The sequence below is a fragment of the Thamnophis sirtalis genome, unplaced genomic scaffold (assembly GCF_051295495.1).
Source record: "Thamnophis sirtalis isolate CommonGarterSnake01/CBP01778 unplaced genomic scaffold, rThaSir2_p1.2 scaffold_6, whole genome shotgun sequence".
Lineage (NCBI taxonomy): Eukaryota > Metazoa > Chordata > Lepidosauria > Squamata > Natricidae > Thamnophis > Thamnophis sirtalis.
In genome coordinates this window covers 120,158,249-120,186,184 of record NW_028261386.1, presented here as the reverse complement: position 1 = coordinate 120,186,184, position 27,936 = coordinate 120,158,249, and the positions used below count along the sequence as shown (strand labels likewise).

At 37.8% G+C, this 27,936-nt stretch overlaps 2 protein-coding genes across 5 annotated transcripts in view; one reads left to right on the top strand and one right to left on the bottom strand.

The window, feature by feature from the left end:
* Positions 1-9,268: 9,268 nt before the first annotated feature.
* On the top strand, positions 9,269-15,136 carry IRAK1BP1 (interleukin 1 receptor associated kinase 1 binding protein 1). The gene is made up of 4 exons (XM_014069466.2): positions 9,269-9,588; positions 12,838-12,903; positions 13,582-13,712; positions 14,789-15,136. The coding sequence occupies exons 1-4, from the start codon at positions 9,301-9,303 to the stop codon at positions 15,069-15,071; spliced, it is 768 nt and encodes a 255-aa protein (XP_013924941.2). The 5' UTR covers positions 9,269-9,300; the 3' UTR covers positions 15,072-15,136.
* Positions 15,137-21,717: 6,581 nt separating this feature from the next.
* The window catches only part of PHIP (PHIP subunit of CUL4-Ring ligase complex), a 78,129-nt gene continuing 71,910 nt past the window's right edge, over positions 21,718-27,936 (bottom strand). For 2 of the 4 annotated variants that reach the window (XM_087718835.1, XM_087718838.1), the window contains exons 38-40: positions 27,524-27,795; positions 26,492-26,653; positions 21,718-26,010 (exon numbers count right to left, since the gene is read on the bottom strand). In XM_087718835.1, coding sequence (XP_087574961.1) covers positions 25,361-26,010; positions 26,492-26,653; positions 27,524-27,795 — 1,084 coding nt within the window. In that variant the 3' untranslated portion in view covers positions 21,718-25,360. The remainder of the gene's footprint in view (positions 26,011-26,491; positions 26,654-27,523; positions 27,796-27,936) is intronic. The other 2 variants (XM_087718836.1, XM_087718839.1) reach the window with 1 other exon arrangement.

Genomic DNA, 27,936 nt, shown 5'->3' with positions numbered 1-27,936 from the left:
TAGCTGGGTATGAAGTATCAATCAAGAATGTTTTGGACAGATTAAGTCTTGGACAGAATGCCTTGGACAGAGTCAGTGGTGGGTTTCAAAATTTTTTGGAACCTCTTCTGTAGGTGTGGCCTGCTTTCCGGGTCCACTGGTGGAACCTCTTCTAACCGGTTCGGTAGATTTGATGAACCGGTTCTACCGAATAGGTGCGAACTGGTAGGAACCCACCTCTGGACAGAGTATTTCAGAGTACTTTGACAACCTATTCAACTATATGGATGTTCTTTCCCAACAACACTTGGCCACCTGATATATTCACCTGAGTTTTGGGGAGGGAAGTATGCAAGGTGAGCTGTGTGCTATGAATCTGTGCATGGCTGACTAAAATTCAGTCCCATCTAGCACATCAAAATGCAAACCGTGTTATGCGCTCATCACTGGGATTCAATGCTTTTCAGTCGCAAAGTATAACTTTTGGCAGAAAGCTGGATATAATGTGCTCTCTTTTTTTTCCCCTCATGGAAATGCATCTCCATAATCTGTGAAGGACATCAATGTGTTGTCTATGCTGTGCTTGAGATCCCTCTGGCTGCCTTTTATCTGCCTCGACATTTCATTAGCAATAACCGTGAGAAAGTTCTGGTGTTCATCTCTATTATACGTAGCTCTGTAAAGAAATGGGTTTTGCTGCAACCTGTTCAATTTGATATAATTATTCACTTTCTCAACATGCTAGTACTGTAATTTATGTCATGAATTCAAGCCTTTAAGTGAACTTGATGGAACGTATTTCAGAATAAACCTTTCTAGGATTCCGTTAGTTAAATTTTATGTGCAATAGGTTTCTTGATTAAGTTTATCAGTGATGTTACTCTCTTTAATATCTTTGTGTCATCCAGCCTTGCTGATGTAATACAAATTCTGTGTGGTTCCAGGGGTGTCAGTGGGTTACACAAAACTTGCTATGGATTAACTACTGACTAAGACTGGACAGGTGGCTGTTCAGTCTCTTCTTAAAAACCTCCAGGCATGAAGCACCCACAACGTCTGAATGCAAGCTGTTCCACTGGTTAATTGGCCCCACTGTTAGAAAGTTTATCCTCAATTCCAGGTTGCTTCTCTCCTTGATTAGTTTCCATCCATTGTTTCTTGTCCCGCCCTCTGGTGCTTTGGAGAATAGGTTGACCCTCTCTTCTTCGTGACAGCCCCTCAAACACTGGAATACAGCTAATGTCACCCCCTAATCCTTCTTTTCTCTATTGGCCATACCTAATTCCTGCAACCGTTCTTTGTCAGTAAACATAAATTCAACACAAAAATATTTTGTTGTAAAAGCAACTGCCTGTGAAGGCTCCTGGACTGGGGCTGAAAGGAGAAAATGGAAGTAGTATGCTCCATCCCATAATTGGGTAGACCAGGTTACCCTGATAGACTGGTCCCACCAGAAAAAAACACTAACCAACACCAACACTTACTATGTTTCAAAGGAGATGTGAAATAGGGATACAAATGTATTTCGGTTTCAAACCACAAGAAACAATATTTTCCAGCTTCCTGCCTTAAAGTCCCATCACTTACCAAGATCTTTCCATGAATTCTTTGCTGGTCAAATATCCTATCCATAAGAACAGTTCTTAGTGTGTATCCTATGAATTTGGACAGTTCCCTGGTTTTCTACTTCCTGTTTCTGAACTTTACAGTATTTGTATACAGAGGGCATTTTTCTCTCCCTGCACCAAACAAATCTTTGTAGCTTTAATTACTTGCAAATTTCAAATGTTTGCATTTCAAAACTTGAATTTCAAAATGTTCTGCTTTGCTTTGATTTTATTTCCATGCTGGGAACACTGAGGATTTTATCTGTCATATAGCTTTTATCTGTCATTCTGTGCAGCTTTTATCTGTCATCTAGGATTATTTTTTCCCTGATATATAGCTACTTCATGTTCAGAAAACTCAGTTAGCTTCCACGAATTCTTAAACAAGTCCTATTCTATAATTATTGGACTTACTTCTCACTTTGTCACTACCCTTGAGAACTGATATATTTTTACATTAAAGATTCAGAATAACAGAGAGAAAAATAATACCGTCGAACATACATGTATTCACAGTTCTTCACATATGAACAAATACTGTAGCTGTTTATAATCCACAAATTATATACATAATCAAGAAGCAAAGCCAAAGACATACTTTAAAAATTAGTTATTATGGAAAGCTCTGGCAAGAATTAATTTTCTTTTTATTTGCAACTTTATGACAATGAGGTAGACAAATTGAGTGTTTTTATACTTTCAAATAATCCAGATGGAAATATTACTCCTGGTTCTCACTTTTTCCCAACTTTTGTGATGAATTCTTTTTAAATGCTTGGTAATAAATGAATAGTTAATGCCATGAATTTCTTTAAAGACTTTAACAGCACTAACTTGAAAATGTTAACATGCAGTGGTGGGATTCAATTCTTTTTTGCTTCTATAGGCGTGGCTTGGTGGGCGTGGTAGGGGAAGGATACTGCAAAATCCCCATTTCCCCCCAAATCAGCTGGGACTTGGGAGGCAGAGAATACATGGGGGCAGGGCCAGTTAGAGGTGATATTTATGGGTTCTCTGAACTTCTCAAAAATTCAGCTACCAGTTCTCCAGAACCTGTCAGAACTTGCTGAATTTCACCCCTGGGTAATATCCAATATAATGTCTCTCCCTAGTTAATAGATCTAATAGAAAGATTGTTAAGCAAACTTTTCCTCATTTAACAACTTTTCTTGCAACGGTTGTTAATGAATCACTGCAGTTGTTAGTAACATGGTTAAGTGAATCTGACTTCCCCCATTTATTTTGCTTGTCGAAAGCTCACAAAATAGCAAGAACAATAGCACTTAGACTTATATACCCCTTTACAGCACTTTATAGCCTTCTCTAAGTGGTTTACAGAGTCAGCATATTGCCCCCAACAATCTAGGTCCTCATTTTACCCACCTCAGCGGGATGGAAGGTTAAGTCAACCTTGAGTCTGGTGAGATTTGAACTGCCAAAACTGCAGGCAGCCGGCAGGCAGCAGAAGTAGCCTGCAGTACTGCACTTTAACCACTGTGCCACCATAGCTCAAAAGTTGATCACATGACCCAGGGACACTGCAACTATCATAAATACATGCTAGTTGTCAAGTTTCCAATTTTTGATCGCGTGACTATGGAGATGCTGTAATGCTTGTTTGAAAAATTGGTCACAAGTCACTTTTTTCACTGCTACTGTAACTTCGAATGTCACTAAATGAACAGTTATAAACTGAGCACGGCCAGTACTTTTTAATTCAAATCCAGTTCTAATCCTCACTTCAGTCAAAGGAAGGAGGCAGGAGGAGAAATGCTTCAAAAAGAGGAGAAATTAATGGCCACTTGGATTTTCAGTGAATTTAGAAGACACACTAACTTAGTGTTCAAGACAAGTTACGTACAGGAAGCCAGAAAAAGATGATCAAATTCCATAAAAGAGGGTTGACAATTAAAAATTTAGCTCTTCTCTCCCTAATCTTTTGTATAGCTGGTTGAAGCAACTCATAGGAATATAATTTCACATCAAATATCCTAATTTATGCTTGAACTATAACTTTCATTCTTCATTTAATGTATTGTACCAAGTAAAAAAAGGTGTTTTTTTAAAAAACAAAACAAAAAACCTTTGTGAGAATATATAAGGTTGGCAGTGGGTTTAAAGTTGGCAAATTCTGAACAGCTGAGTCAAGCCTACACAGATATAAAACAGAATTATATTTAAAAAAAAGAACAGGTGCAAGGAATTTAAAATATCTCCAGGAAAGAAAAATGTGATAGTTATTACACAAAAGAAACGTGCATTTATAACTATTGCCATCTGTCTTCTCCCCCCTCCATTTTTGGATTATGCAGGAGAGTACCTCAACTCTATTCAGTGGCATCTAAGTGCTTATTTGCAATTAGGAGCATGATCATTTTGAAATCCGATCTACTTATGTCATTCACGGCCAAGGTAGAGTTTGATGAGAGCTTAATACCAATGTGGTTACAATGCAGCATTGCAGGCTGCCCAGCCAGGAGTTCAATCCTGACTGGTTCAAGGTTGACTTGGCCTTCCATCCTTCCGAGGTTGGTGAAATGAAAACCCAGATCTAAAAAAAGAAATCTTGACAGACTTGAACAATGGCCCCTATCCTTTTAAGTGCTTTTCAGCTCTCTATAAGTTAACTATGAAGTTAGCCCTCTGAAGATTCTTCCCCATGATAATATTTATGTGTGATGCTCCAGTCCTTGATTGCAATGCTTGATGCATTCTGCTTTGGGCATGAGGCTGGTGCTGTCTTTACAGTTTAAATGCAGGATAAATTATAGGAATAATGTGCATATTTGTTTGCTTTATCTCTCCTCCTCTTGTCAATTTTATAACTGGCAGCAGCAATCCTATTGCCCTTTTCCGTCCACTTCAAGAGGATCCCAAAGCCCCATTTCAGAATCATTTCCTGTCAGTGGATTCTAGTCAAAATAGGCTTGGGGTTCATAACAGATAGGATGTAGTCTGATTGACTGAACCATAATGCAGAGGAAACGAAGGTTGTGTTGGTGGAAAGTCAAAAGATTGCAATCAAGTGGGCAGGATCAGATGTTTGGAGTGGGCTTGCCTTCTTCCCTAAGAGATTACAATTTATGTGTGGGAATAATTAACAGATTAAGAGAGTTGGAAGGGACCTTGTAAATCTTCTAGCCTAACCCAAGAAGGGGACCCGACACCATTTCTGACAAAGGGCAGTTCAATCTCTTCTTGAAAGCCTCCAGTGATGAAGCCCTCATAACTTCCGAATGCAAGCTGTCCCATTGGTTGATTGTTCTCACTGTCAGAACATTTCTCCTTATTTCTAGGTTGAATCTCTCCTTGGTTAGTTTCCATCCATTATTACCTGTCTGGCCTTCAGGTGCTTTAGAAAATAGCTTGACCTCCTCCTCTCTGTGGCAGCCCCTCAAATATTGAAACACCACTAACAGCTGTTCTGTTGCTGTTTGCAGTCACCAGTTGACTGGTCTGCTGTGCCGCAATGCTAGATCTGCTTGTCATTTTGGGCCATCCAAGTTGCATTATTTGCATTCAACACTTTTTGTCAGCTTAGGCTAGCCAGGGATGATTTGGGCTCCAGAAGTAGACAGGGAAAACACAACGCATTTTCCTGAAAGTTGACCGGAGCTCCCACACTCCCGTTCATTAAAATGCACTTTATTTCAAGACTGAGGGCTCCCTTTGAAAATCACAGAAAAATCAGAATCCAGTACATACGGTAGTTGATTTGAGATCCACTCAGGAAGTTCAATTAATCATCACTGGCATTTGCTGGACACTCACTACAGCACAAGAGCCTAACAACTTTCTGCTGGGATGGCACAAAACCTCAGTATCATAGTAACAGGCATTGCAGTAGAAAGAGCCAATTCTGTGCCAGTTTTCTTATGCCAGTTTTCCTAGGGCTAAGCAGTCGGTTTTCCTTGTGAATAAATGTGGAGACAAGTGCCCTCTGTATTATTTTTGAATAAACATGAATGGGGGCACTAAACATTTTCTCCAAGAATGAATTCAACAGTGTATTTCCCTGTGGTAATTGTGGACACTGTCCAGCCCTGATTATTGTGGTTTTTGAAATGCTAAATGGGCAAGTGTCAACACCTAGCTGACTTTGGCAATGCTGATAACTAAGCAGGGAGATTTGGATGGGGAACTGCCTGGGAATTCAAGGGTGTTGGCTAGAATGGGAAGGGAGAAAAGGAATCTGGGAGAATAGAATTGAAAAGCATCTCTAACACTGCCAAGAAAAGAATGTGTTCAACAAATGTCAAGCTTGATTTGAGGGTATCTTGACCTTTAAAAAAATATGTTTGCTGTGCAAAGCACATCTGTAATCCTGCTAAGTTGGACAGTAGTACAAAATGCGAGCTGCCAAGACTTGCTTTTGATTGCAGCTGCATGCAAATGGATTTAATGAATAAACGCAATAAAATCCAGCATCTCCAATTCTGGACCTTCGGGCTCCTATTCACTAGCTCAAATACATGCCCACCAAAATGTACCTGTCTGCCAACATACTGAGACAGCTCTGTGGTTGTCGTGGTGGCTGAAAGTCCTATAAAATGCCCTCTGTGGCAATATTGATGTCCTGCAATTTTCCAATTAGGATCCTTAATGTGTCAGCTCAATTCTCACCTATTGAGGGGTATGAATTCTTAATATATGGAGACAATATTTTCCAACTCTTGGTTGAGAACTGGTTTATTTTGGAGTGATTTCAATTAAAACATGTACAGAAGGCAAATGCTGGCTAACTGCACAATCCAAGAAGGAACAGCTCAGTGCTTCTATCTATGGCTGGCTTGTACATACCCATCCATTCATTCAATGACACATCTTCCATGTTCCAGGTGATCTTCAAAGTAGCTCGTTACATTGAGGATTGAGAAATAAAGGCTTATAACTCCCAGTGTATAACTGGGAGTTATACGCACTAGCAGTAACAATAACATGGGTGAAGAACTGGATAGAGTTGAAGAATAAAAGAATCTTGACCTTAGGAGGCCATAAGCTGCAAGCAGGTTGGCATACATTCCTATGGGATGATAAACATAAAATGCACAAATACTTTCAAAAACATCTAATTAGAAATGTGTTATTGCAAAACTGGCTCAAAATTAAAAAAAACACTATGTGAAAATCCCAAATTGGCTATCCCCAACAGAAAGGACGACTCACCCAAATTTTGAGCCGAGGTGGCGCAGTGGTTAGAGTGCTGTACTGCAACCACTTCAGCTGACTGTTATCTGCAGTTCAGCGGTTCAAATCTCACCGGCTCAAGGTTGACTCAGCCTTCCATCCTTCCGAGGTGGGTAAAATGAGGACCCAGACTGTGGAGGTGATACGCTGACTCTGTAAACGGCTTAGAGAGGGCCGAAAGCCCTATGAAGCGGTATATAAGTCTAACTGCTATTGCTATTGCTATTTTACAGATATGAATAAAGTGTTAAGATACAGAGACTTAATTAATGGACAGGGAAATTTAAAAACAATATTAGAATTGGCAGAACAAAAGATGAAAGTTGACTGACTAACCTACTTGCAAATCAAAAGTAAACACAATAACGATACTAAATTATATGGCATCCAAATGGAACCACATGAATTAGATAAAATAATCCAAAACTTAGAAAGAAAGATGATAGGGAGAATATATAAATTTCTTCTGAAGTATAAAATAGAATAAGAAATTGTGAAAGAACAAATGGTAAAATGGGCACAGAACTTTGGCTACAATATTGAATTAGATAAATGGGGAAAAAATTTGGGGGGGACAAATTTAAAAATGACACTATCAGTTGCATACAAGGAAAACCAGTACAAAATGTTTTACAGATGGCACCTATCACCAGCAAGGTTAGCAAAAATCTCAATAAATATGACACCAAAATGTTGGAAATGTGAATTAATACACGGAACATATTATCACGTATGGTGGACGTGTGAGGAGCCTAAAAAGTATTGGAAAAGGATTAAAAATTGGCTAGAATCAATAACAGGTGTCAAAATTGATTGGAAACCAGAAGTTTTTTTTAGTAGGAATAATGACGACGAAATATAAAAAAGAAATCCAATATTTAATTTTACACATAATTATGGCGGCGAGGATTGCTTTTGCTCAGAAATGGAAAAATAAATTGATTAGATTAAGATTAAATAATAAGAAAGGTTATGGACTGTGCCAAAATGGACATATTGACAAAAGAAATCCAGAGAAAAGAAGAAACAGAATATTATCAGATATGGGGAAAATGGTATAGATGGATGGAGGAAAGAAACAAGGATCAATGAAAGAAGTCAATAAAGCCCAAAAATAGAAGTTAAGGATAATTAACATACATACATATGTGTGTGTATGTATGTGTGTATATGTGTGTATGTATGTATGTATACATACATACATACATACATACATACATACATACATACATACATACATACATATATATATATATATATATATATATATATATATATATGTTGTATTTGTGCTGATAAATAAATAAAGGGAGACTATTATAGATCTATTTCAAGCTATTTAGCTCTCATCAGCTAGCCATACCCTTACTGGGCTAGCTGATGAGAGCTAAATAGCTTGAAATAGATCTATACTAGTCTCCCTTTATTTATTTATCAGCACAAATACAACATATATATATATATATATATATATATATATGTGTGTGTGTGTGTGTGTGTGTGTGTGTGTGTGTGTGTGTGTGTGTGTGTGTGTGTGTGTGTATATATGTGTATATGTATATATATACACACACACACACACACACACACACACACACACACATAAATACTCAAAAGTTTAAATTTATTAGAGGTAATCACCCAATATAGCATATAGATGAATAAAATATGAGGGTTAAAAATGGTGAAACTCAAATGAAATATATTAGAAGGGGAAATAACATAAGGAGAATTGTATCGATTTGAAATTGCTATTAGAAAGAACAGGAAGTTCCTGTTTGTACTGTATTGTGTAAATGTAGTGTACGTCCAAGTTCTGTGTGTGTGTGTGTTTTGTATGTTTGTAAATAAAAAGAAAAAAAAGAGAAATAAAGGCTGAGCATCTTGGTACATAGACCAAAGTGTAAGCACAATTTAACCTAGGCATTGAATGCTAAGTTTCCTTAGATCTGCTATGCTATGCAGTCTGATAACCCTTTATAGTAAAAATAAAAAGTAAAATAAAAAAGTAAAAGTAAAATAAAAAAGTAAAAGTAAAATAAAAAATAAAAAGTAAAAAAAATAAAAAGTAAAAAAATAAAAAGTAAAATAAAAAATAAAAAATAAAAAGTAAAATAAAAAATAAAAAATAAAAAGTAAAATAAAAAATAAAAAGTAAAATAAAAAATAATAAAATAATAAAATAATAAAAAGTTATTGAGCAAAACATCATTACTCTCAATGCTTTATCAAATAAAGTCTGTTTCTCTGACAACATCACTGCCGTTTGTAACCACGCCAGGTCATAAATCCTGATTGACAAGCGGCCAAGGACATCCCCACACAAGCGCCAGGCGGGGCTTAACACTGTGCGAGTGATAAGACAAGACGCGGCAGAGGCCGCCCCTCTTCAATTCGGGGCGGGGCTGTGGCCTCCAGGCGATTTTCCCGTCAGAACTACAAGGACCATCAGGCCTTGGGCGCGAGGGCTCGCGGCGTCGCCTCCGTTGCTAGGCTCTCCTAACGGTCCTTTTCCTTTCCCAGCCAAATGCCGCCGCCGCTGCCGCTCTCTCCAGCTCGGGTGTTCGCTGAGTTGGTGTCCCCGCCCGTCGCCTCCGGCACGGCAGACGACGAGCCGCCCAGAGCCGCCGAAGGAGGGCCGTTTGGGAGGGAGGTTCACGTGAGCGGCAGCGCTGAACTCAGCGCCGGACCCGATCGGGCCAAAGTCACGGTTTATTTGAGAAGCAGGAAAGGGGAAGCCGGCGCAGCGCGGGGCAGCGTCACTCGCAGACTCGACTACGTCGCTCAGACGGTTCGGCAGCGCGGAGGCATCTCGGTGGGTGAGATTTTTTTTAAAAAAGCCCCTCGCCCGCGCAGCCGCAGTGGTCTCCTGCCCTTTGCGAGCGTGCTCAATTCTTTGCACAGTGGTCTTCAAACTTGGCAACTTTAAAGACTTGTGGACTTCAACTCCCAGAATTCTCCAGCCAGAATTCTGGGAGTTGAAGTCCTCAAGTCTTAAAAGTTGCCAAGTTTGGGGAGCCCTGCAAATAGCACTTAGACTTATATATCGCTTCGCGGTGCTTTTTACAGCCCTCTCTGGGCAGTTTACAGAGTCAGCATAATTGCCCCCAACAATCAATTTAGTCCCTCTGTCCCTTTGACAGAGAAGCTGCGTCTTAGCCAGGGAGTCCGGTTAAGTATGTTTTGGAGAATTTTGGTGCCGCCATCCACTAAAAGCCATCCTCTGTGCTTCATGCCCACCTGTGCTTTTTTCTTGAGGCAGCTAAACTTTCTGGATTTTTTTTCTTTGAGGACATTTCCCTTCTCATCCAAGAAGCTTCTTCCAAGAGCTGAAGAAGCTTCTTGGATGAGAAGCAAAACGTGTTCAAGGAAAAACAAAGAAAAGTCCAGCTGCCTCTTGAAAAAAGCACCTTTGGGACAAACAAGACCTAGATGACTGAGAACCCCCATACACATCTAGCATGGGGAACCTCTAGCCGTCCTGCCTAGTGGCTGAAATAGGCTAAACTATGTTTTATGCTAATGGGTGTCTCGGTGTGCTGTATGCATCAAAATAACTTGGATAAAGGGATCGTCTGGATAGTTCCCGATCCATTCCAGAGGTAGGCAGTCGTAAATCATTTTTATAATGCTGCCTGGCTACAGTCACCAGTTGACTGTAGTTGATCTCAACTTATTTTGATTTTAAACTAGCTTTTCATTCAGGAGCCCATGCCAACATAGGAAGCTGTTGTGGCCCGGCAGGAGCCGTTGGCCACCAGGTAGCCGCAGAGCATTGGATCAGAGGGAGTGTTCAGGGAAACATTTGGGAGTTGTTGCAGGATGCACCCCGTCGAAGGGTTACTTGAGGAAGGAACAACTGAGTACATACAGGAGATGATTGCGAGCAGCTGTTGCTCATTGGGATCCTCTCCTGAGTATAAAGAGACTGCTAGTGCCACGCCCTGGTTGCAGAAGTCAACGTTCCTGTTCTAGTGATTGTTCTTGTTTGCGTTCACACATCGAGAGAAGCTAACTTGGATAAGTGGCTTGCAGTGTTTTGTGAGTTATAGGACTTTTGCCAGAGCTATTATCTTTGTTTATTTGGGCTTGCAGCCAACAAGAGCTTGGACTGATTAAAAGAAACCTGTTGAGTTACGTGGCTTTTGGCTTTCATTCCTGGACGGAGAAGGGGGGTCAGAACAGGAAGCATAACAATTTTTAACTGCATTAGCAAGGATGTGAAGTAGATTGAATTTAGGGAGGTTCGTTGACTCAGAATCACCAGGGAGCTGGGGTTGGACTAAAGAGCGAATCTCCTTGCTAGTAGTCCAGTACCAAAGGTGCTTTTTCAAGAGGCAACTGGACATTCTGGTTTTTCTTTGAAGATGTTTTGCTTCTCGTCCAAAAAGCTTCCTCAGTTCTTCTTCAGAGCTGAAGAAGCTTCTTGGTTGAGAAGTGAAATGTCTTCAAAGAAAACCAGAAAGTCCAGTTGCCTCGTGAAAAAGCACCTTTGGGATAACCATGACTTGGTTGACTGAGAGTCTCCATAGATATTTATCATATTTTTCAGAGTGTAAGACGCACTTTTTTCCCTCAAAAAAGAGGCTGAAAATCTGGGTGCGTCTTATACACTGAATACAGCATTTGTGCCTCCCAAAACCCCACCCCCTTCACCAAAATAGCCGTGCATAGCCTTTAGAAGGCTTTCAGAGTGCTCCTGGGGGCTGGAGAGGGCAGAAATGAGCGAAAAATGGACCGTTTTTTGCTCAATTCCGCCCCCCAGCCCCCAGGAGCACCCTATAAGCCTCCATAAGGCTATGCATGCAATTTTTTTTACAGAAAATGGGCCCATCTTCGTGAAAAATGGACCGTTTTTGGCCCACTCCAACCCCCTCTAAAGGCTGTTCATGCCTTTTTTCTTTTTAAATAAACGGGCCCATTTTCCCGAAAAATGAGTTGTTTTGGGGAGGTTTGCAGAGTGCAAATACTTTTTTTTTATTTGCCTCTTCAAAACCTTGGTGCGTCTTATACTCTGGTGCGTCTTATACTCCAAAAAATACGGTTCCTGTGACAATACATATTGCTTAGCCATCATGAAAGAGTGTCATTGGGTAACTAGCAACAGAGTTATGTACTACTGGTCTAAAAGTCATTCCTTCTGAGTTTATATGGATGTAATTCCAACCCGTTTTCAGACCTCCCTCAGTTGTGAAATTTACTCAGTTCCTCTGGATTAGTAATAGTTATGAAACCTAATCTAACCTAGAAATAAGATATAACACTGTGGAAACAGTTTTGAAGGAAAAAGCACACAAGTAAAATAAAAAATATGTGGCCTTCAAGTCAGTTAGGACTCCCTAGTCACTTCATAGTCAAATTCATGCAATTTTTAGGCAACATTTTCAGAGGTGCTTTTCCATTGCCTTCTTTCTAGCGCTGAGAAGGTGATAGCCTAAAGTCAGCCAATTGATACTAGCCAGTATTTTTATTTGCATTTATGTTAACCACAGTTCTTAATAAGAGTTTTAAAAACCATAGAGAATAATTATGTTTCTTTTGAATGGTTTGTGATGCTATGAGTAACACCTTATTTCTGTCCTACAAGTGGCATTTTAGCAGATTATCAGGAATTTATAGGTACCAGGTAATTTAGGATATTTCTGATATTGCAGTCTTTCAAAGCATAAGTATTTTAGGAAATTGTTCACTCAATCATGCTTATTAGGATTGTTTAGCCCTTTGAATTTCAAGGCAAAAATAATTTTTTACATGATTCCAGGAAGGGGCACAACTGCTTTAAGAAACTTCTACTTTGAAGCACTTTTTTTTACTTTTGATTCAAATACATGGTTACATATTTTCATGGTAAAATATGAGTTAAAACATTGGTTAAGAAAGGGTGTTAAGTTTGGACCTGGACTTGATTCTTATTAGTATAACTCTGTTAATTTTAGTAAGTCTCTTCCAGCTCTAACTCACTTTTACTGTTTTGAAATGCATTGTTCTGTTCTGTTGTTTAATGTGCCTAAAAAACCATTGTTTTTAAGTAGTGGACTTAAAATGATCATTTTTCCTCCCCAAGGAAAATGATGTGACTGTGACAAAAAACTTCAGTAGGATAGACAATGCGTATAAGATGGAAGCCGAGGTAAGTATCTTAAATAAGAGAACTATTAGTCTTAAATATGTTTGTTTTGATTTGACAAAACTTTTAAAACCATCTACATATGCATTCTTAAATTTATTAAATTCACTCATTTGCTTTTTCATTTAGCATTGTATCGTGTTAAAGCTAATTTAGAATTTTAATGGAAAACTTAATGGAAGTATTCTGAAAATATGTCATTAATTGCTGTGGTATCTTGGGACAAATGTCTCTTCTACATATCTTCATCAATTAAGAATGAGTAGTATTTTCAAATAGTGTAATGAAGTGAGTAGAGAGACACCACTGTTGAAGAGATGTATTGCTGAACTCTAACATAGATTCATATTTGAAAGTGCATACCTTTATTTAAACTATGGCTTATCTAATGAATATCTCTCTGATAGATTACTTTGGTCCTAATCTAATATTAGTAGATACTAACAAAATAAGGTATTTTCAGATAATACCCTAGCCAGTACTTGATTTTTAATTCACTGTACTCAGTTTACTTTGCAGATTGTGAGCCAGCTTTATAATAATAAATAAATAAAATAATAAGAGTAAATAAAAAAAAGTGAGAGGCTGGAAAAGATCCATATATACCGCTATCTTTTATTTTGGTCCTCTTGCAATTAAGCCACTGAAAAAAGGCTGCTACATTTTTATATTCATTTACAGGTTTGCATTATATTTACTGATTTTGGGAAAATGCAAGATACATGTAATCATCTAGTTGAGAAACTAGATAAATCAGTTATCATCAGCTCACCTCACTTTTACCATACGATGGAGGCTGTAGATGCCCTTCGGTAAGTTTCTCAATACATTTCTCAAGAAGATGTATATTTCTGGCTTGCTTATTTCATTGTGAATATGTGTTCCAAACTACATAAGTAAAAATGTTTTCTTGAAGAGAACTGACTGTGCAATAACATAGAGATTGCAGCTTTAATAGCTATCCTTTGGACCAGTGTTGTCAGACCTAAAACTGATCATCCAGTTCATACCAGCATCTCCACATAGAGATGGCAGAGGAGTGCCATCACCACTATGTTTACTAATAAAAAGACTGGAGTTACTATGGGAAGTTACTACTGTAATGTGTATTTCTGTCCTGTCAAGTCTTGGAGGCGGGAGAGATTGGGAAAGGTTGCGGAATGTCAGAATGAAATACTGAATTAGTGTCAGACAAGTTGGACACATTTTTCATCTCCCCAAACTTCCTGCCTTAATTTAAGGAAGAGAATAATATAAGGAATAAATAGTAATATTGCAACAAATAAGATTATTTTTATTACTATTGTCATGCTTCTTATAAACCATCTTTGTTTTTTTGTACTACTGAAAGTTGGATAATGTTGTCTCCTATTTTCCCCACAAGAAAAATCCTGTGAGGTAGGGTGGGCTGAAAAAAAGGGAGTGGCCCAACTCATCAATCCACCTATTGATTGCTTTGTAGTATTGTAGCATGTAACTAAATTAAGGAATAGCAATAAATTTTTGAGGTTGTACATATTTGAAGTATTTTTTAATATCCTCTTCATACCTCCAGGATTGTATGCAGAACAGTGGTAAGATAGCCTTGCCCTCAACTATACAACTATCATAGTTTGCAAAGAAAATGAAATAAGTAAGGAAAAAGGCAAGTTTAGTTCCTAAAAATTAGTTTGGCTTTCATTCAGAAAAGAACAAATTTTTAAACAAATACTATTAAGGAAAAACTTGTAACTATGCGGAAATTTGTGTAATTATGTGCCTAGATGTGCAATTATGTGATACTGAAGGCTTCACTTTATCTGAAAAAAATGTCATCAAGTTTGACAAGCATAAAACTGCAATTTAAATAAGAACTGATTAACTGAATCTTGCTGCTCTTTGTTTTCAGGAGGCAGGTATGCGTTTCTGCGGTTAGAAGTGCTCAGCAAAAAGCTCAAGAAGTTTGCCAGTTGTTTGGACACGCCCTGGGGAAGCCTTTGCTAATCAAGGAAGAAGAGGTAAAGGAGTCAGAAGGTCATATTGAGGATCATACAGACAATTCTTCAGATTTATTCAGTTTTCAGCAGAAACTCCAAAGTGCCACCATCCACGTTTCTTCAAGAGTATTTGCTATTTTTGAAATAAAGGGAGAGAAGAAGAGGAAAAAGATTGCTCTTATAAAAGGCAACTAATTAACCCCTGAAGCCATTAATTAGACTTTCTTTATGAAGAAGAATGTACTCAGGAAGCTCTACTTGATTTTTTTTTAAGGTATTTTTAAGGTATTTTATAAATATTTATAGGCCGCCCTTTTCCCCGCGGGGACTCAGGGCGGCTTACATAAAATAGGGAGGGGGGGTATAGACAATAAACATAAAACAATACATAGGAGTAAAATAGTACACAACATTCTTCATTCGGGTGGGGACAGATTTTGATTTTCCATAGTCTTACATTTAAAATTACAGTTGAAGTAGAAACTCCTTCTATTGAAGGGTGAAAAATTTTGAACCCTGCCAGTGTTTTTAAAAAGTCATTGCTATTCAGATGTGTCTAAAATTAAGGGAAAGCTTTATTTCGCGATCATATAGTGCAAGAAAATGCTCATTGAGCATGATTTGAAATAATTACTGACCCATTCTGTTGCTCGACAAGGCAAACATAGGTAGATGTACCTTACAGTCCCTTTGTCAGTGGGTTCTGCCTTTTTAGATTACAACTTCTGGGAAATTGTAATCTAAAATGCACAGAATTACCTTTATATAGCAGCCAGTTGTCCTATTATGTACAACTTTAAGACTTAAAAATTTATTCTATTATTCATGCAGCAGTACATATGTCTGGTTTGGTCCAAAGCAATATGCTTTTTAAATAAAATATTTGTACAACAGTTTCATTGTGGCTTTCTGACTGTTAAGTTGGAAATTGTTTATAATTAGGCTTTGTTCAATACAGTATTAAGGAGGTTGCTTTTCTCAATGCTTTATAAATACAATCAAATTGGTGCAGTACTTTGGACTGGGTCACCACATTGTGCTTACCACTGAATAGGGAGAAGAAAAAGGAACACACATTAATAAATAATAGATGTTGGCATTATGCTAACACAGTTGGCTCCCCAAGACAATTTATGGATTAATTTGCATACTTTATGGTAATTTCCTTAAGTCACTTCTTACCCTAATCCAGAAAATTAGGTTCTATTTGCAAAATGGGGGAGGGGGGGATTGATGGAATATTTTGCTTTCAGAAATGATTATTTACTATTAGATATGATAGATGACTTGTTCCATATAAAAATATAGGGTCTAAAGTGGATAAAAGAAAATACAGTAATAAAATACACGTGCTAAAGACTCAACCCTCAGATAAATACAATATCTTTAACAGGATACCCCAGTCTGCTCAAAACTAACAGGTTCTTCGCTCAACTTCCTTAACCATAAATTTAGCAATTCTGCTCACAATGTACACATTTGCCCAGAAGGAAGTAAGGACTATGCAATTTAGATCCCAGTGGGCAGTTTTTTCAAGTAGGGATCTAAGCCTGAGAGTAGATATAACGTCAGGATTGTTTTTAATACTTGGATCAGTGTTTCTCAACCTTGGCAACTTGAAGATGTCCGGACTTCAACTCCCAGAATTCCCCAGCCAGTGAATGCTGGCTGGGGAATTCTGGGAGTTGAAGTCCGGACATCTTCAAGTTGCCAAGGTTGAGAAACACTGACTTGGATGAAAATCTTTTGCAGCCATTGACTGAAGTCTGGAATCATAGACACGACAAAATGCTAAGTCTCCTTTGAGATGCTTTGCCATGTCTTTACTGTAGTTGCCTTCAGCTATTGCTTGTTTGTGGGTCTTTTTGCCTTCAGTCTTGTCTTCAGTAAGTGGACAGCATACTCTATTGGGTTATGATCAGGTTACTGACTTGGCCAATGTGGAACATCCCAGTTCTTTGCCTTGAGAAACTCTGATTTCTTTTGCTATATGTTTTTTATATAACACGTCCTATCAGTTTTGCAGCATTTGGCTGAATCTGAGCACAATATAGCCGGGAATTTATCCTACTACTTTTATCAGCAGTCAGGTCATCAATAAACACCAGGATCCAGTTCCATTGGCGGCCATCCATACTTATGCCATAACACTGCCTCCACCATATATGATGGATGATTTATGCTTCAGATGAGCTGTTGCTTTCTTTCTCCATTTTTTCTTTCTATCATTCTGGTACAAGTTAATCTTGCTATGATTTCATAAGTCCAAAGAATCTTATTCCAGAAATGGGTAGCCCTTTTTTGGGTAACCAAGATTGGACCCACATTTGTGCCTCCAGAGAATGCTCAGTAGAATTGAGATAAAGCAGAGGAACAGTAATTGACTGTTGGCTTACCTGAACAGTCGTTCTCTGGGCACTGCGGGAGAGTCCAAACATGGGTTAAATTCAGTCTTCACCCAAGGACTGAGTTGATTTTCTTAGCCACACCTCTCCTCATTGAGGACCAGTTCAAAAATGAAGGTGTTGCTCTGTGATGGACGTGTGCACAGTGTCTCTTCCAGTCTTGTTAAAAGTGTCTTTGCGCCACAGTCTGATGCGATCTAGTAGAGGGCATAAACCCAGGGCGGGGTTGGACTCTCCCGCAGCGCCCAGAGAATGACCGTTCAGGTAAGCCAACAGTCATTCTCCTGTGTGCTGCTTGGAGAGTCCAAGCATGGGACATACCCAAGCTATGAAGTCCCAGGGAGGAAAACAGAAACGTCCAGGGTCCGCGGAGTCGCTACAACCCATTATAACACCCTCCTCCCAAAGGTCTTGTGGGTCTTGTGGAAGGCTTTCTCTGCCTTTTTGTCCTCGGCTTTGAGACCCTCAAGGTGGTCAGCCGGAAGAACAGAATTAGAAGTAAGGGATATGATTGGGGTATCTACCTGTGGAAGTTGCAACAAATCGTCTAGTTTGCTTTCCACAGAGTAAAGATTTTTATCTACCCCGCTGGGATTTGTCAGGAAACCCGGCTGCGCCCACTGGCGTTGAATCACATTGACAAACATGTCCGGCGCTGGAACTAGTTCCTGTGCTGGAGTGTTCTCATCAAAAAGCTCTTTTGGATCCTGAGATCCAGAGGGGGGTAAGGGTCCCTTGGGTAGTAATACTCAATTGGGTGGAAGCTTTAACCTTATGCCATATCCACTTAAATATAGAAGGCCGGAATAAGCCAGCAAAGGCAGGTTTATCAGGAGGATTATTCTCATCCTCTGAAAATTCCTGCTCCTCTGCATTGTCCTCCTCTAGGATGGATTCCTCTGTGGCAATAGAGGTGCCTGGAGAAGGAGGACCCTGTACCTCCTTCTGGGCAGTCTTGGCAGAAGTACCTCTGGAGGCCTGGAGCTTCTTTCGAATACCAGCCTCGATGCCTCTCTCAATGACCTGTTCAATGGCCTTTTGCATCTCAGATGACAGGTTGGGTCCCTGATCCTCAAGGGGGCTTGATGTCCCTGACCCTTCCCTGCCAGCCTGTTGAGAGGAAACCAGATCTTCCTCAACAATTGAGCAGGCAAAAGGACATATTCCCAGATGGAAGATGACTCTGGGTACCCCAGGGAACCTGCAGGTGAAGAAGCCTAAAATCCCTCTTCAACTACTGGGGGAGAATCATCCCCCCTTGGAGAGTCCTGGGGAAAAACCTCCTGAGGCTGGATTAAGGGACTAGGATCCCTAGATGGCTGTCCAGATGAAAGGGACAGTCTTCAGGTCCTTTCAAAGGTCTTTTCTAAAGCTTTATGCCTGCGGGCGTCAGCCTTGGATAAGTCCTTGCCACCTCTGGGGTTAGGGGTCCCCTTTGGTGCCCTTCTCCACCTCAGGTGGGTCTGGCCTACTTCATTTCGATGAGGGGTCTGGATGGTCCTCTGGCGCCCTCTTGCCTCTCTTAGCCATGATGTCTTTAGCTGGAGTCTTCAATGCTGCAAACAGTAGGCCTGGCACTGGCGTGAGTTGACAGGAGCTGCGCACCTCACAGATGTGTCCTCCGGACAGGAGTATGACCCAAGGGCCAAAGCTCGCCTAAGCCATCCGATTTAGGTCTTCTTGGAGGAGGAAGCCTTGCTGGAGCCCCGAACAAAGGCTAAGAACTCCCCCGTGGCGATCTGCTGGCTAGGAGGGAAAAGCGCAGCAAGCTGTAACGGCCAGAATTTAAAAGTGCAGCAAAATGGCTTCAAAAATGGCTGCTGCGCTTCTTCGGGCAATAAGGGAGTTGTCAGATGCAATCCGAAGCCTCCGGTGAGGTCTCTGGGCGAAGAAGAATCAAACTGACAGCCAGGGAGAAGCCTCCTGCTGCCCCTGCGCTCGCCAGCAGCTGCTGGACAAGCACCCCAACGAACCTAGGCTCCCTCAGTTATGAAGAGCCGAGAAGCCCCGAAGTCCTCCCAGCAGTACAACAGCAACAGCAATTTAAAAGGAAACTTTGCTCCTGACGACAACAAATACAAAAATAAGAAAATCTCTAACTAGGGAGAGTCCCAGTCTATTCACCCAAAAACTGAGGAACTCCCCAAAAACGCATCCGAACTGGGCTGGACTGAGTTTTTGAACTGGTCTTCAATGAGGAGAGGAGGCGTGGCTAAAAAAAGCAACTCAGTCCTTGGGCAAATAGACTGAATTTAACCCATGCTTGGATTCTCCAAGCAGCGCACAGGAGAATCATTGTTTTTCTATTCAACCTAATACTCAATATTTCCACTCACATTGTTCTGTGGGAATCTCCCATTCAGGGGCTCCATGGGGAGCGGGTAAACAAAATCAAGATGGTGAGTGATCAAACCCCCCTTTTTAAAAAGTGCACTACCGACATGACAGATATTGAAACGTAGTTCAAACGTAGTTTCAGAGTTACTATCTTTATAGTTTTAAATCCTCTCTGTGGATGTTGCTCCATTCCATTAAAGTAGATGAGATCTGCAGCATGAAGGGAATTTTTTTTTAATTGATTCATTATCTGTGCAATTGTATTTGCAAAATTTTGATTGTATTCCTCCTGCAAGGACTTCATTAATGACAGAAATCAACATAACTTAGAAAAACGAGTTTTCTATTTATTTAAAAATAGGTTTGTTACTACATTGCAGTGACAGTAATTCTTACACTTACATTCTAGTTTGTATAAAAGGATTCCAAGTAGTATTCATCAAAACCAACATAAGTGTTTCACATAACAATAAAAGTTTCAATCAATATATACAAAAAGAAAGGGCACTGTTCATCCAGGTGAGAGACTGCACTTTATAGTATAATTAAGATTTCTAGGGAAATTAACCTTGAAAAAAACCTAAAGATATTATAAAACATATTTGGGATTTACATATTGTACAAAACAAGTACAGCTTTAAACATGTCAGTTTTAAAACTAAATGTTCCAAGACAATTTCCTTATATTGTCCTATTTTATATATTTCACATTTTAAGTGACAAACTTTTTACTTAAAAATAAAGTCATGTGAACTGATTATTCAAATTTATTTTTCAGATTTTTTTGCAGTGATGGTCCAAAAATGTAACAAATGTGTGACAACTTGTTTTTTTAGATGTATGTCTGATACAAATGTTAAATGCCATCTGTGCAAGTGTACAAACTCTGTGCAAATATTTCATAAGTAATTTCTACAGCAAGCACTTTGTCAACAATTTATTTTCTATCACAGCAGTTTCTTGATGTGTTTAAAAATTGACGTATTTTTAAAAATTGTATTTTCTAAAAACTCAGTATTCCATTATCTATGCAAAATAAGTCATTGCTTAATTTTGTTTTGTTAACAGAAGTATTTCCTAAACTTATACATTTAGAACAGATTTGGGGCTTGGTTTTTGTAATTCCACAAATAATGCCATTAGTGCAGTGTTTCTCAACCTTGACAACTTGAAGTCCTGTGGACTTCAACTCCCAGAATCCCCCAGCCAGCTGGCTGGGGAATTCTGGGAGTTGAAGTCCACAGGACTTCAAGTTGTCAAGGTTGAGAAACACTGCATTAGTGTCTTCACTCCACCCTATTCCTTTTAGATTCTTAAAAATCTATATTGAGTTGAATCCCATCATATCCCTCCAGAAATGTAGACTCTTCTGCTAGTGGGAACTGTTCTGAAACATACATAACAGGCAAATTCAATATCTTAGTTGCCCTTGCACAACATAAACCACTAATAAACCAACATCAGCACTTTCAAAAGTTTACAATAACATTAGATTTTATCTTTCAACCTTTCTGAAATTAAAGTTCTCTCTTCAAAGAGCTCTGAGCTGAAAAAAAACATAAAAAAATGTTTTTCTGTAGCCAATTGTAACTTAAATACAAATTGTGTAAAGATAACACCTTAAAAATGCAATACCAGTGATTTATATTAGAAATGATATTCAGACTTGGCCATCATATACGAAATGTACATCTTTTTTCAAAATATAAACATATGTACATTATTTACAGTAGAAACTGAGCAGCCCTTTTATCAGATGAATCCTTAGGTCCAATTATATGAAGTGCAAGATTAACAGACATATGAAAATGTAGAATAAAAGCCCGATCCAGTCGGTTCCTGTTACATCTATGCAGGATTCCCACAACTAAACTGTTCACCTGAGGGGGTTTTGCAGATGCCAGGGAGGGGGGTCAAAGCATAGTCCTCTGTATGCCTCTCGCCGCAGAGTGGAAATACAAAGTGGACTTGGTTGTGCCCTAAACCTTCATTATATATAGTATATCAAGGGGAAGAGAGTTTATGTCAGAGCAGAGGTGACAATCTTTAGCTCCCTGGACCAACTCTCTTTACAGACAGCAAAATTCAAGACCCTTGGTAAATTTAGTTAAGACTATTAAAGCTTGTGTAACTGAAATCCTAAATTGGTACTTCAAGAACATTTGTATTATAGCATGTGACAGATTTTTGTGTGTACACAAAAGCTGATATGTAATACATATAGAATGTTTGACAAAGATACTTTAAAGTAATATACACTGATAAAATTGACAAAATGGTACAAATCATACTATCAATTGCTCTTAGGCGCAAATGTACCTTAGAGCAATCAATTCAATATAGGAAGACAATTCATTCCACACTTCATTATTTCTCACCAACAAAAATGAACATTGTTTGATATCTACTATTAGGCTGGTGATTATTATAACTGCTGGGAAACAAAACTCAAAGCCTGCTAGTTTTTTTTATTAAATTTGGATTTTTTCAATTTTTAAAGTGAAAAACTGTTATTTTGATATGAATATGGAATGCTTTTCTACCAGACCACAGCATATTAATCATAGTTAACAATGAAATAATGGAGTAACTAGCATTTTGAAACTAATGGTCCATGCTGTATCAGAATCCTTTTAGGCTATATTAAACATTTGCTTTTATTACTGTCAAGTTTGTAACATTATAATAATTTGTATGAATATCCATAAGCACCAAGAGATGATATGTACATAAATATTTATGCAAATGTGCCAAGAAATATATTTTTCTAAAGATAGCATAATATAATCCATAATACATTTTATTATAGATCATCACAAATTACCGAACCATGAATTATTGCTTATCTAGGTTTTAAATGAAACTTGTTTTTGTTGATACAGCAAGAATCTTGTAAATCGGTATAACCAAATCAGTTAAAAAAACTGAAGTCAAGTCAAGCTTAATCTTATTTAGGGAAAGTAGCATAGCTACAGTGTTATAGACATTATTTTTTGAAGAAAATTCCCAAATAATATTAGAAAAAAGATAAAGTCAGTAGGGCCTCTTAGTACTATAATAAATTCTTCAGGAATAGGAAAGCATTACAAATAAGATTTTTGTCATTTGTAAAAAATTTACTTTTCAGGTCCTGTAATAATAATGTATATTATTCGTTGTCCCAAAATTATACCAACGTAAACATGCCAAGTGGGACATGATAAATGCAGTAGGGTTTCCTATAATTTCCTATTTGGTTTGAACTTTCTATTATACGCCAGTATGGATAATATCAGAAAATCAGGTAATTTAAACTTCCTATCTTCTGTAACAAAATCTTAAATGTATAAATTATACATCTAAAATGTATAATTTAATGTTTTTCACTGTAAGTTGTAAAATGAGTTTTCTTTGTACATAACTTGTCATGCCTTCATGGGTAATGCCTCCAATGTTACCAAGAATACACATTTTTTAAAACAGGTAGAAAAGTCCATTCCCCTTAAAAATCAGTATTAAAATATGCTTGTGCGATTCTTTAAAATATTAAAGAAAATAAACATACAGAGACCTCTGCCAGTATAATATGAAGATTGCCCAAAACCTCACAATGTGGAACTATGAAGTGCTATGGAACCTTTTAACAATTCCATATGATGATGACAGTACTTTTTAGGAAAACAAGTTCTTTACATGATGCACATTTCTAAATAATTCTTATAAAGATGGTTAGTTTAAAAGAAAGTGAAAAAAATTACATTTTAAGTTCTATGGTTAAACTACAAATATACTTCAAAGTTGAGTTGCCACATAATTGGCTGAGCTTCAAGATGAATATTAAATATACTTGCATTCCAAGCAAGCAACTTTCCTGCATCTGTGCTGAACTTTATTCAATTGAAATTTCCTTCGCACAGGTGACTGTGCGCTGTGGTGACTAAAACTACCTACAATTCTCCAACTGTGTGTAAGATCAAGTAGCTGATCAATACCACAATCTTTGGTAGTGCCAATAATCTATTTGGAATGAAACACTGAATTCGGTGAAAACATAGAAGCTTAAATTCAGATCCTTACTCTTCAAACTGTACTGTCAAAATTAAGCATACCAAGCATCTTTGGAACAGGCAACACACTGCTGTACATCTGCATTTTTAGATAATGTATTTCTAAATAAAATCAAACAAAATTAAATTGCATCTTTGCACATGTCCCATTTCCTGCAAGAATGTCAAAGTAAAAGTGTGGTTACATTTTTGTACCATACAACTGTTTTACTCTGTATTTTAAATGGACTATGATTTTAAACAATAAGAATTGTATTAAGGTTTTAAAAGGGATAAAATAAGTAAATGTACCATAAACAAATAAATAACTGTTTTTTTTCCATAGCAGTACATACAGCAATACATTCCCCTAAGTCATACAGTCATCATTTACAATAGACAACTTAAGGTTACTAAAGATGCACAAAATAATAGAATACAAGGCACAATCATAAAGTGGGATTTTCCTTTAGGATGGATATATTGACTGATGTCAGCTTGGTTAAGTATACTGTAAAAAGTGCAGAAAAACAATGTGCAATGAGAACACTGTATAAAATATGATTGCATAAAAATTGATTTGGCCTTTTTTATCTTTAATAATGGAAAACAACCAATCTTCCCCTTAAAGTTTGATATTTAAAATTTTTTAATATTCTAAAGTAATCTAAAATTATACCGGGGTAATTTTATGTTTATGTGCTCATGTATATAGTCAATACATACATACACGTCAACTTCCATTGAAAATAATTTTTGTCAGTTTAACACAATTCATAGAAGCAATCGATCTGATTATAACATAAACATCAGAGTCTCACACTTTTCCAGCAGCTTAACTGAACCCTTTAATCAAATTATATTTTATTTCAATATCTGTCAAAAGAGCCTACCAGTGCATTAACTGCTCTTATTACAATGTACCAGTAGAGGTAATATTCCAGAATAATGTATACTTTGAACAGGGAGTGATAAATATAATTGAAAATATCATGTTGCACTCATACTAAAAGTTTTTCTCTATTCTGGTTCTGTCTTTGGCACAATAAACAGATATATATGATTGGTACAAGAATGAAGGTCTGAAAAATTAGACGTATTAGTCAAACTTTTTCCAATGTGGATATATATATATTTATATATTTATCTCTATATCTATATATGTGATCTCTCTCTCTCTCTCTCTCTCTGGCAGAACTTAGATAAAATGATCTGCCCTGTGTTTGTATAAAACTGTGCCCAATCACTATTGAATTAGTGGTACCTAATTAGCAAATTTGGTAATTTTGTTTTGTTCTCAATGGCATTTAGTGCCATACTCTATCATCTTGCAAATACAATTTCTACAATCTATACAAATGCACTGTACTTTGCTCATTCAAAAATAGGAGTTCTGTTCTCAATCTTTACATTAAAAATTCTACTATTCAAATAGAGGTTTATGTACTGCTCAAAATTACAGTAACATTTCTGGAAATCAAGAATTTCATTTATACCAACTGAACATACTGAATTGAAATGCATAACCTATTTAGAGAACAATAAATAGCAATTGTTTAAAATACATACTTCTTTCAAGAAATTTTCAGTTTGTTTTTGCTATATTTTATCATACTAGAACATATTCTCATCCGTAAATAGCAGCAGAAAGCAGATACCCCTAGGTCTATGAATTCCTCAACTGTACCTATTTATTAGCATTTTTTAAATGCCAAAATTACCAACCAATCAGATTAGCCTTTGCTTTTTCAGTCAACTTTCGGACTCTGCCTCTGCTAGATGTTCCAAAAGTCAAAGAAGTGTCCTCAAACAACAGCTGTCTTTGTTCTTCTTCTGAATCATCTTCATTGTAAAAGGCTGTCCTCCTACCTTGGTTTCTAGTTCTCATATGTGGTTCAGAATCTTTAAATTCCTCAGCCTCTTCTTCAACAGGCTCATCTATCTTTTTCCTCCTGCTTCTTGTCTGAATCTTAGGATCGGGAGTAAAAGTAAGTTCAAATTCTGGCTGATCTTCCTGTAGTTTTCTTTTAGGCTTTCTCCCACCACGTCCTTTTTTTTGTAACAAGTCTTCCTTCACATTATTTTCAGAGACAGAATTGCATGCAGTAGAAACAGAGGCTTCTTCTATTGTCAAACCTTTCGTAGTCTGGTTTCTGTGCTCCTCTGAAAGTTTCTGTTCAGCAAGTAACAGGGTTTTTGGTTTTCTCCCTCTTTTCTTGTGCACTACCACTTCACATGTATTATTGGTCTCAATCTTGGGTTTCCGCCCAGGGCCCCTCTTAAATACAGGTTTTGAAGATTGCTCGCCATGTCCATTTACTTGGATGCTTCCAAAGGTCAAAGCCATTGCATTATTCTTGCAATCTGCTATAACAACAAAATAATGTTACTCACAGCAGCCATTTTTAACAGCACAGACAACTTTCAAAGCCTTAATTAAATTTACAGGTTAAAATGTAGAATTGGTGTGATCAACCTACTGAATCTATTGATCTATTTTTCACCATCATATGCCATCACCTAATTACAGCAAATGCAGCCCCTTGAGAGATTTGAGGATTGTGAAAGACCTGTATCTAACAGAAAGGAAAAGAGGGAGGATATTCATAGAGGTAGATAACTGGTTCCTTGAAGAGGAATTGCACCAGGATACAAAAGGCAGTATGACCCCGGGTGGCCTTTAATATTAATGATCATATATGTCCTTCTAGTTCATCTGTAAAAGTCTGGGAGAAGAAAGCACCATTTTGTAATGTTTCTCCTTTCTGGTTGTTTCTGTTGTTACTATATTTTTAATAGATATTACAAATAAACAATGATCAAACCAATGAAATTCAAACAAACTTACCTTGTGTATTGACCATAGCTGATTTTGGTTTACGTTTAATTTGTTTATCTTTTTCTAAATTTTCTCTTGCAGTATTATTCCTAGTGTTATGGATATAATTGGTTTGATTAGGGACTGGCAAAACATTCTGGTTCTTGGAATGTTTGGTAGAATTTTCTAGTACTATTAGACAAAAAAAGAGGGTAAGTTTTCATTAGAATCTAATATATATCTGCTCACTAATAAAGTAATATTTTAATAGCAATAGCAGTAGACTTATATACCGCTTCATAGGCCTTTCAGGCCTCTCTAAGCGGTTTACAGAGAGTCAGCATATTGCCCCCAACAATCTGGGTCCTCATTTTACCCACCTCGGAAGGATGGAAGGCTGAGTCAACCCTGAGCCGGTGAGATTTGAACCGCTGACCTGCTGATCTAGCAGTAGCCTGCAGTGCTGCATTTAACCACTGCGCCACCTTGGCTCTTTCATATATGTATGGAATACATATAAAGTACATACAAAGTAAGATGCTGTTCTTCCTCATCCTCTTTTCATAAGTTTTATTAAAACTTTACTATTTACACAATTACATTTTTATATTACTGTATTGTTGTAGAATATAGTATTTGGATCCAAAATAAGCAAAGGGGCTTCAAATCCAGCATTCTTGCTGAACCTGTCCTGAGCTCATACAGTATATGCAGGTTCAGGAAATTATTTGAGTTCAGGAGATATTATAGAGGCAGGATCAGGTTGTTAGTGCTTCCTTAAAGCTCAGGAAAATACCCCCTTTAAGAAACTACAATGGGTTCATAGTAAGGGTGCCCATTAGGAAATAATTAGTAATAACAGCAACAATAGAAGGTCTAGTGTAGGCAAAGAAATGTCCCAACCAAAACCATTTTAAAAGTTCCTGATAAACTTCTCTAAGAAAGTTACCATCTCCAAAAACAATCATCCCTTGTAAGTGAACATCATGAATACAACCATACGCTACACATTCTGATTCTATAATAGAAATCTTGATAAAATTATTTTATCAATTAGTTCACCTGTTTTTCCTGGTGTAGCAGCACTGTTAGGTTTCAAAGTTACAGGCTTTGCACCTGAAGAAGTAGAAGGTTGTTCATTGGTAGTTGTTTCAGTTACCGCTCTAGTACTTCTTGTTCGGACCAAACTTGCAGAGTCAACTACTTTCCCATTCATCTGAGCTGCTATGTTTCTCAATAAAGTAGGACGTGCAGGCGCAGAAGAAGAAGAAGAAGGTGTAGGAGTGAGCTCAGCTTTCAGCTGCGGCTTTATTAATCTTCGTTTCCTATCCGGACTAAAAATAGATGACAAGTCCAATAACTGATGCTATTTTACAGAGCAAAATAAAAACAATATTTATCTATCTATCTATCTATCTATCTATCTATCTATCTATCTATCTATCTATCTATCTATCTATTTATTTATTTATATT

Coding starts and splice junctions, on each gene's coding strand:
- IRAK1BP1 (XM_014069466.2), top strand. CDS start 9,301: ATGCCGCCGCCGCTGCCGCTCTCTCCAGCTCGGGTGTTCGCTGAGTTG. Junction 9,589..12,837: donor GGCAGCGCGGAGGCATCTCG/GTGGGTGAGATT, acceptor TTCCTCCCCAAG/GAAAATGATGTGACTGTGAC. Junction 13,713..14,788: donor GAGGCTGTAGATGCCCTTCG/GTAAGTTTCTCA, acceptor CTTTGTTTTCAG/GAGGCAGGTATGCGTTTCTG.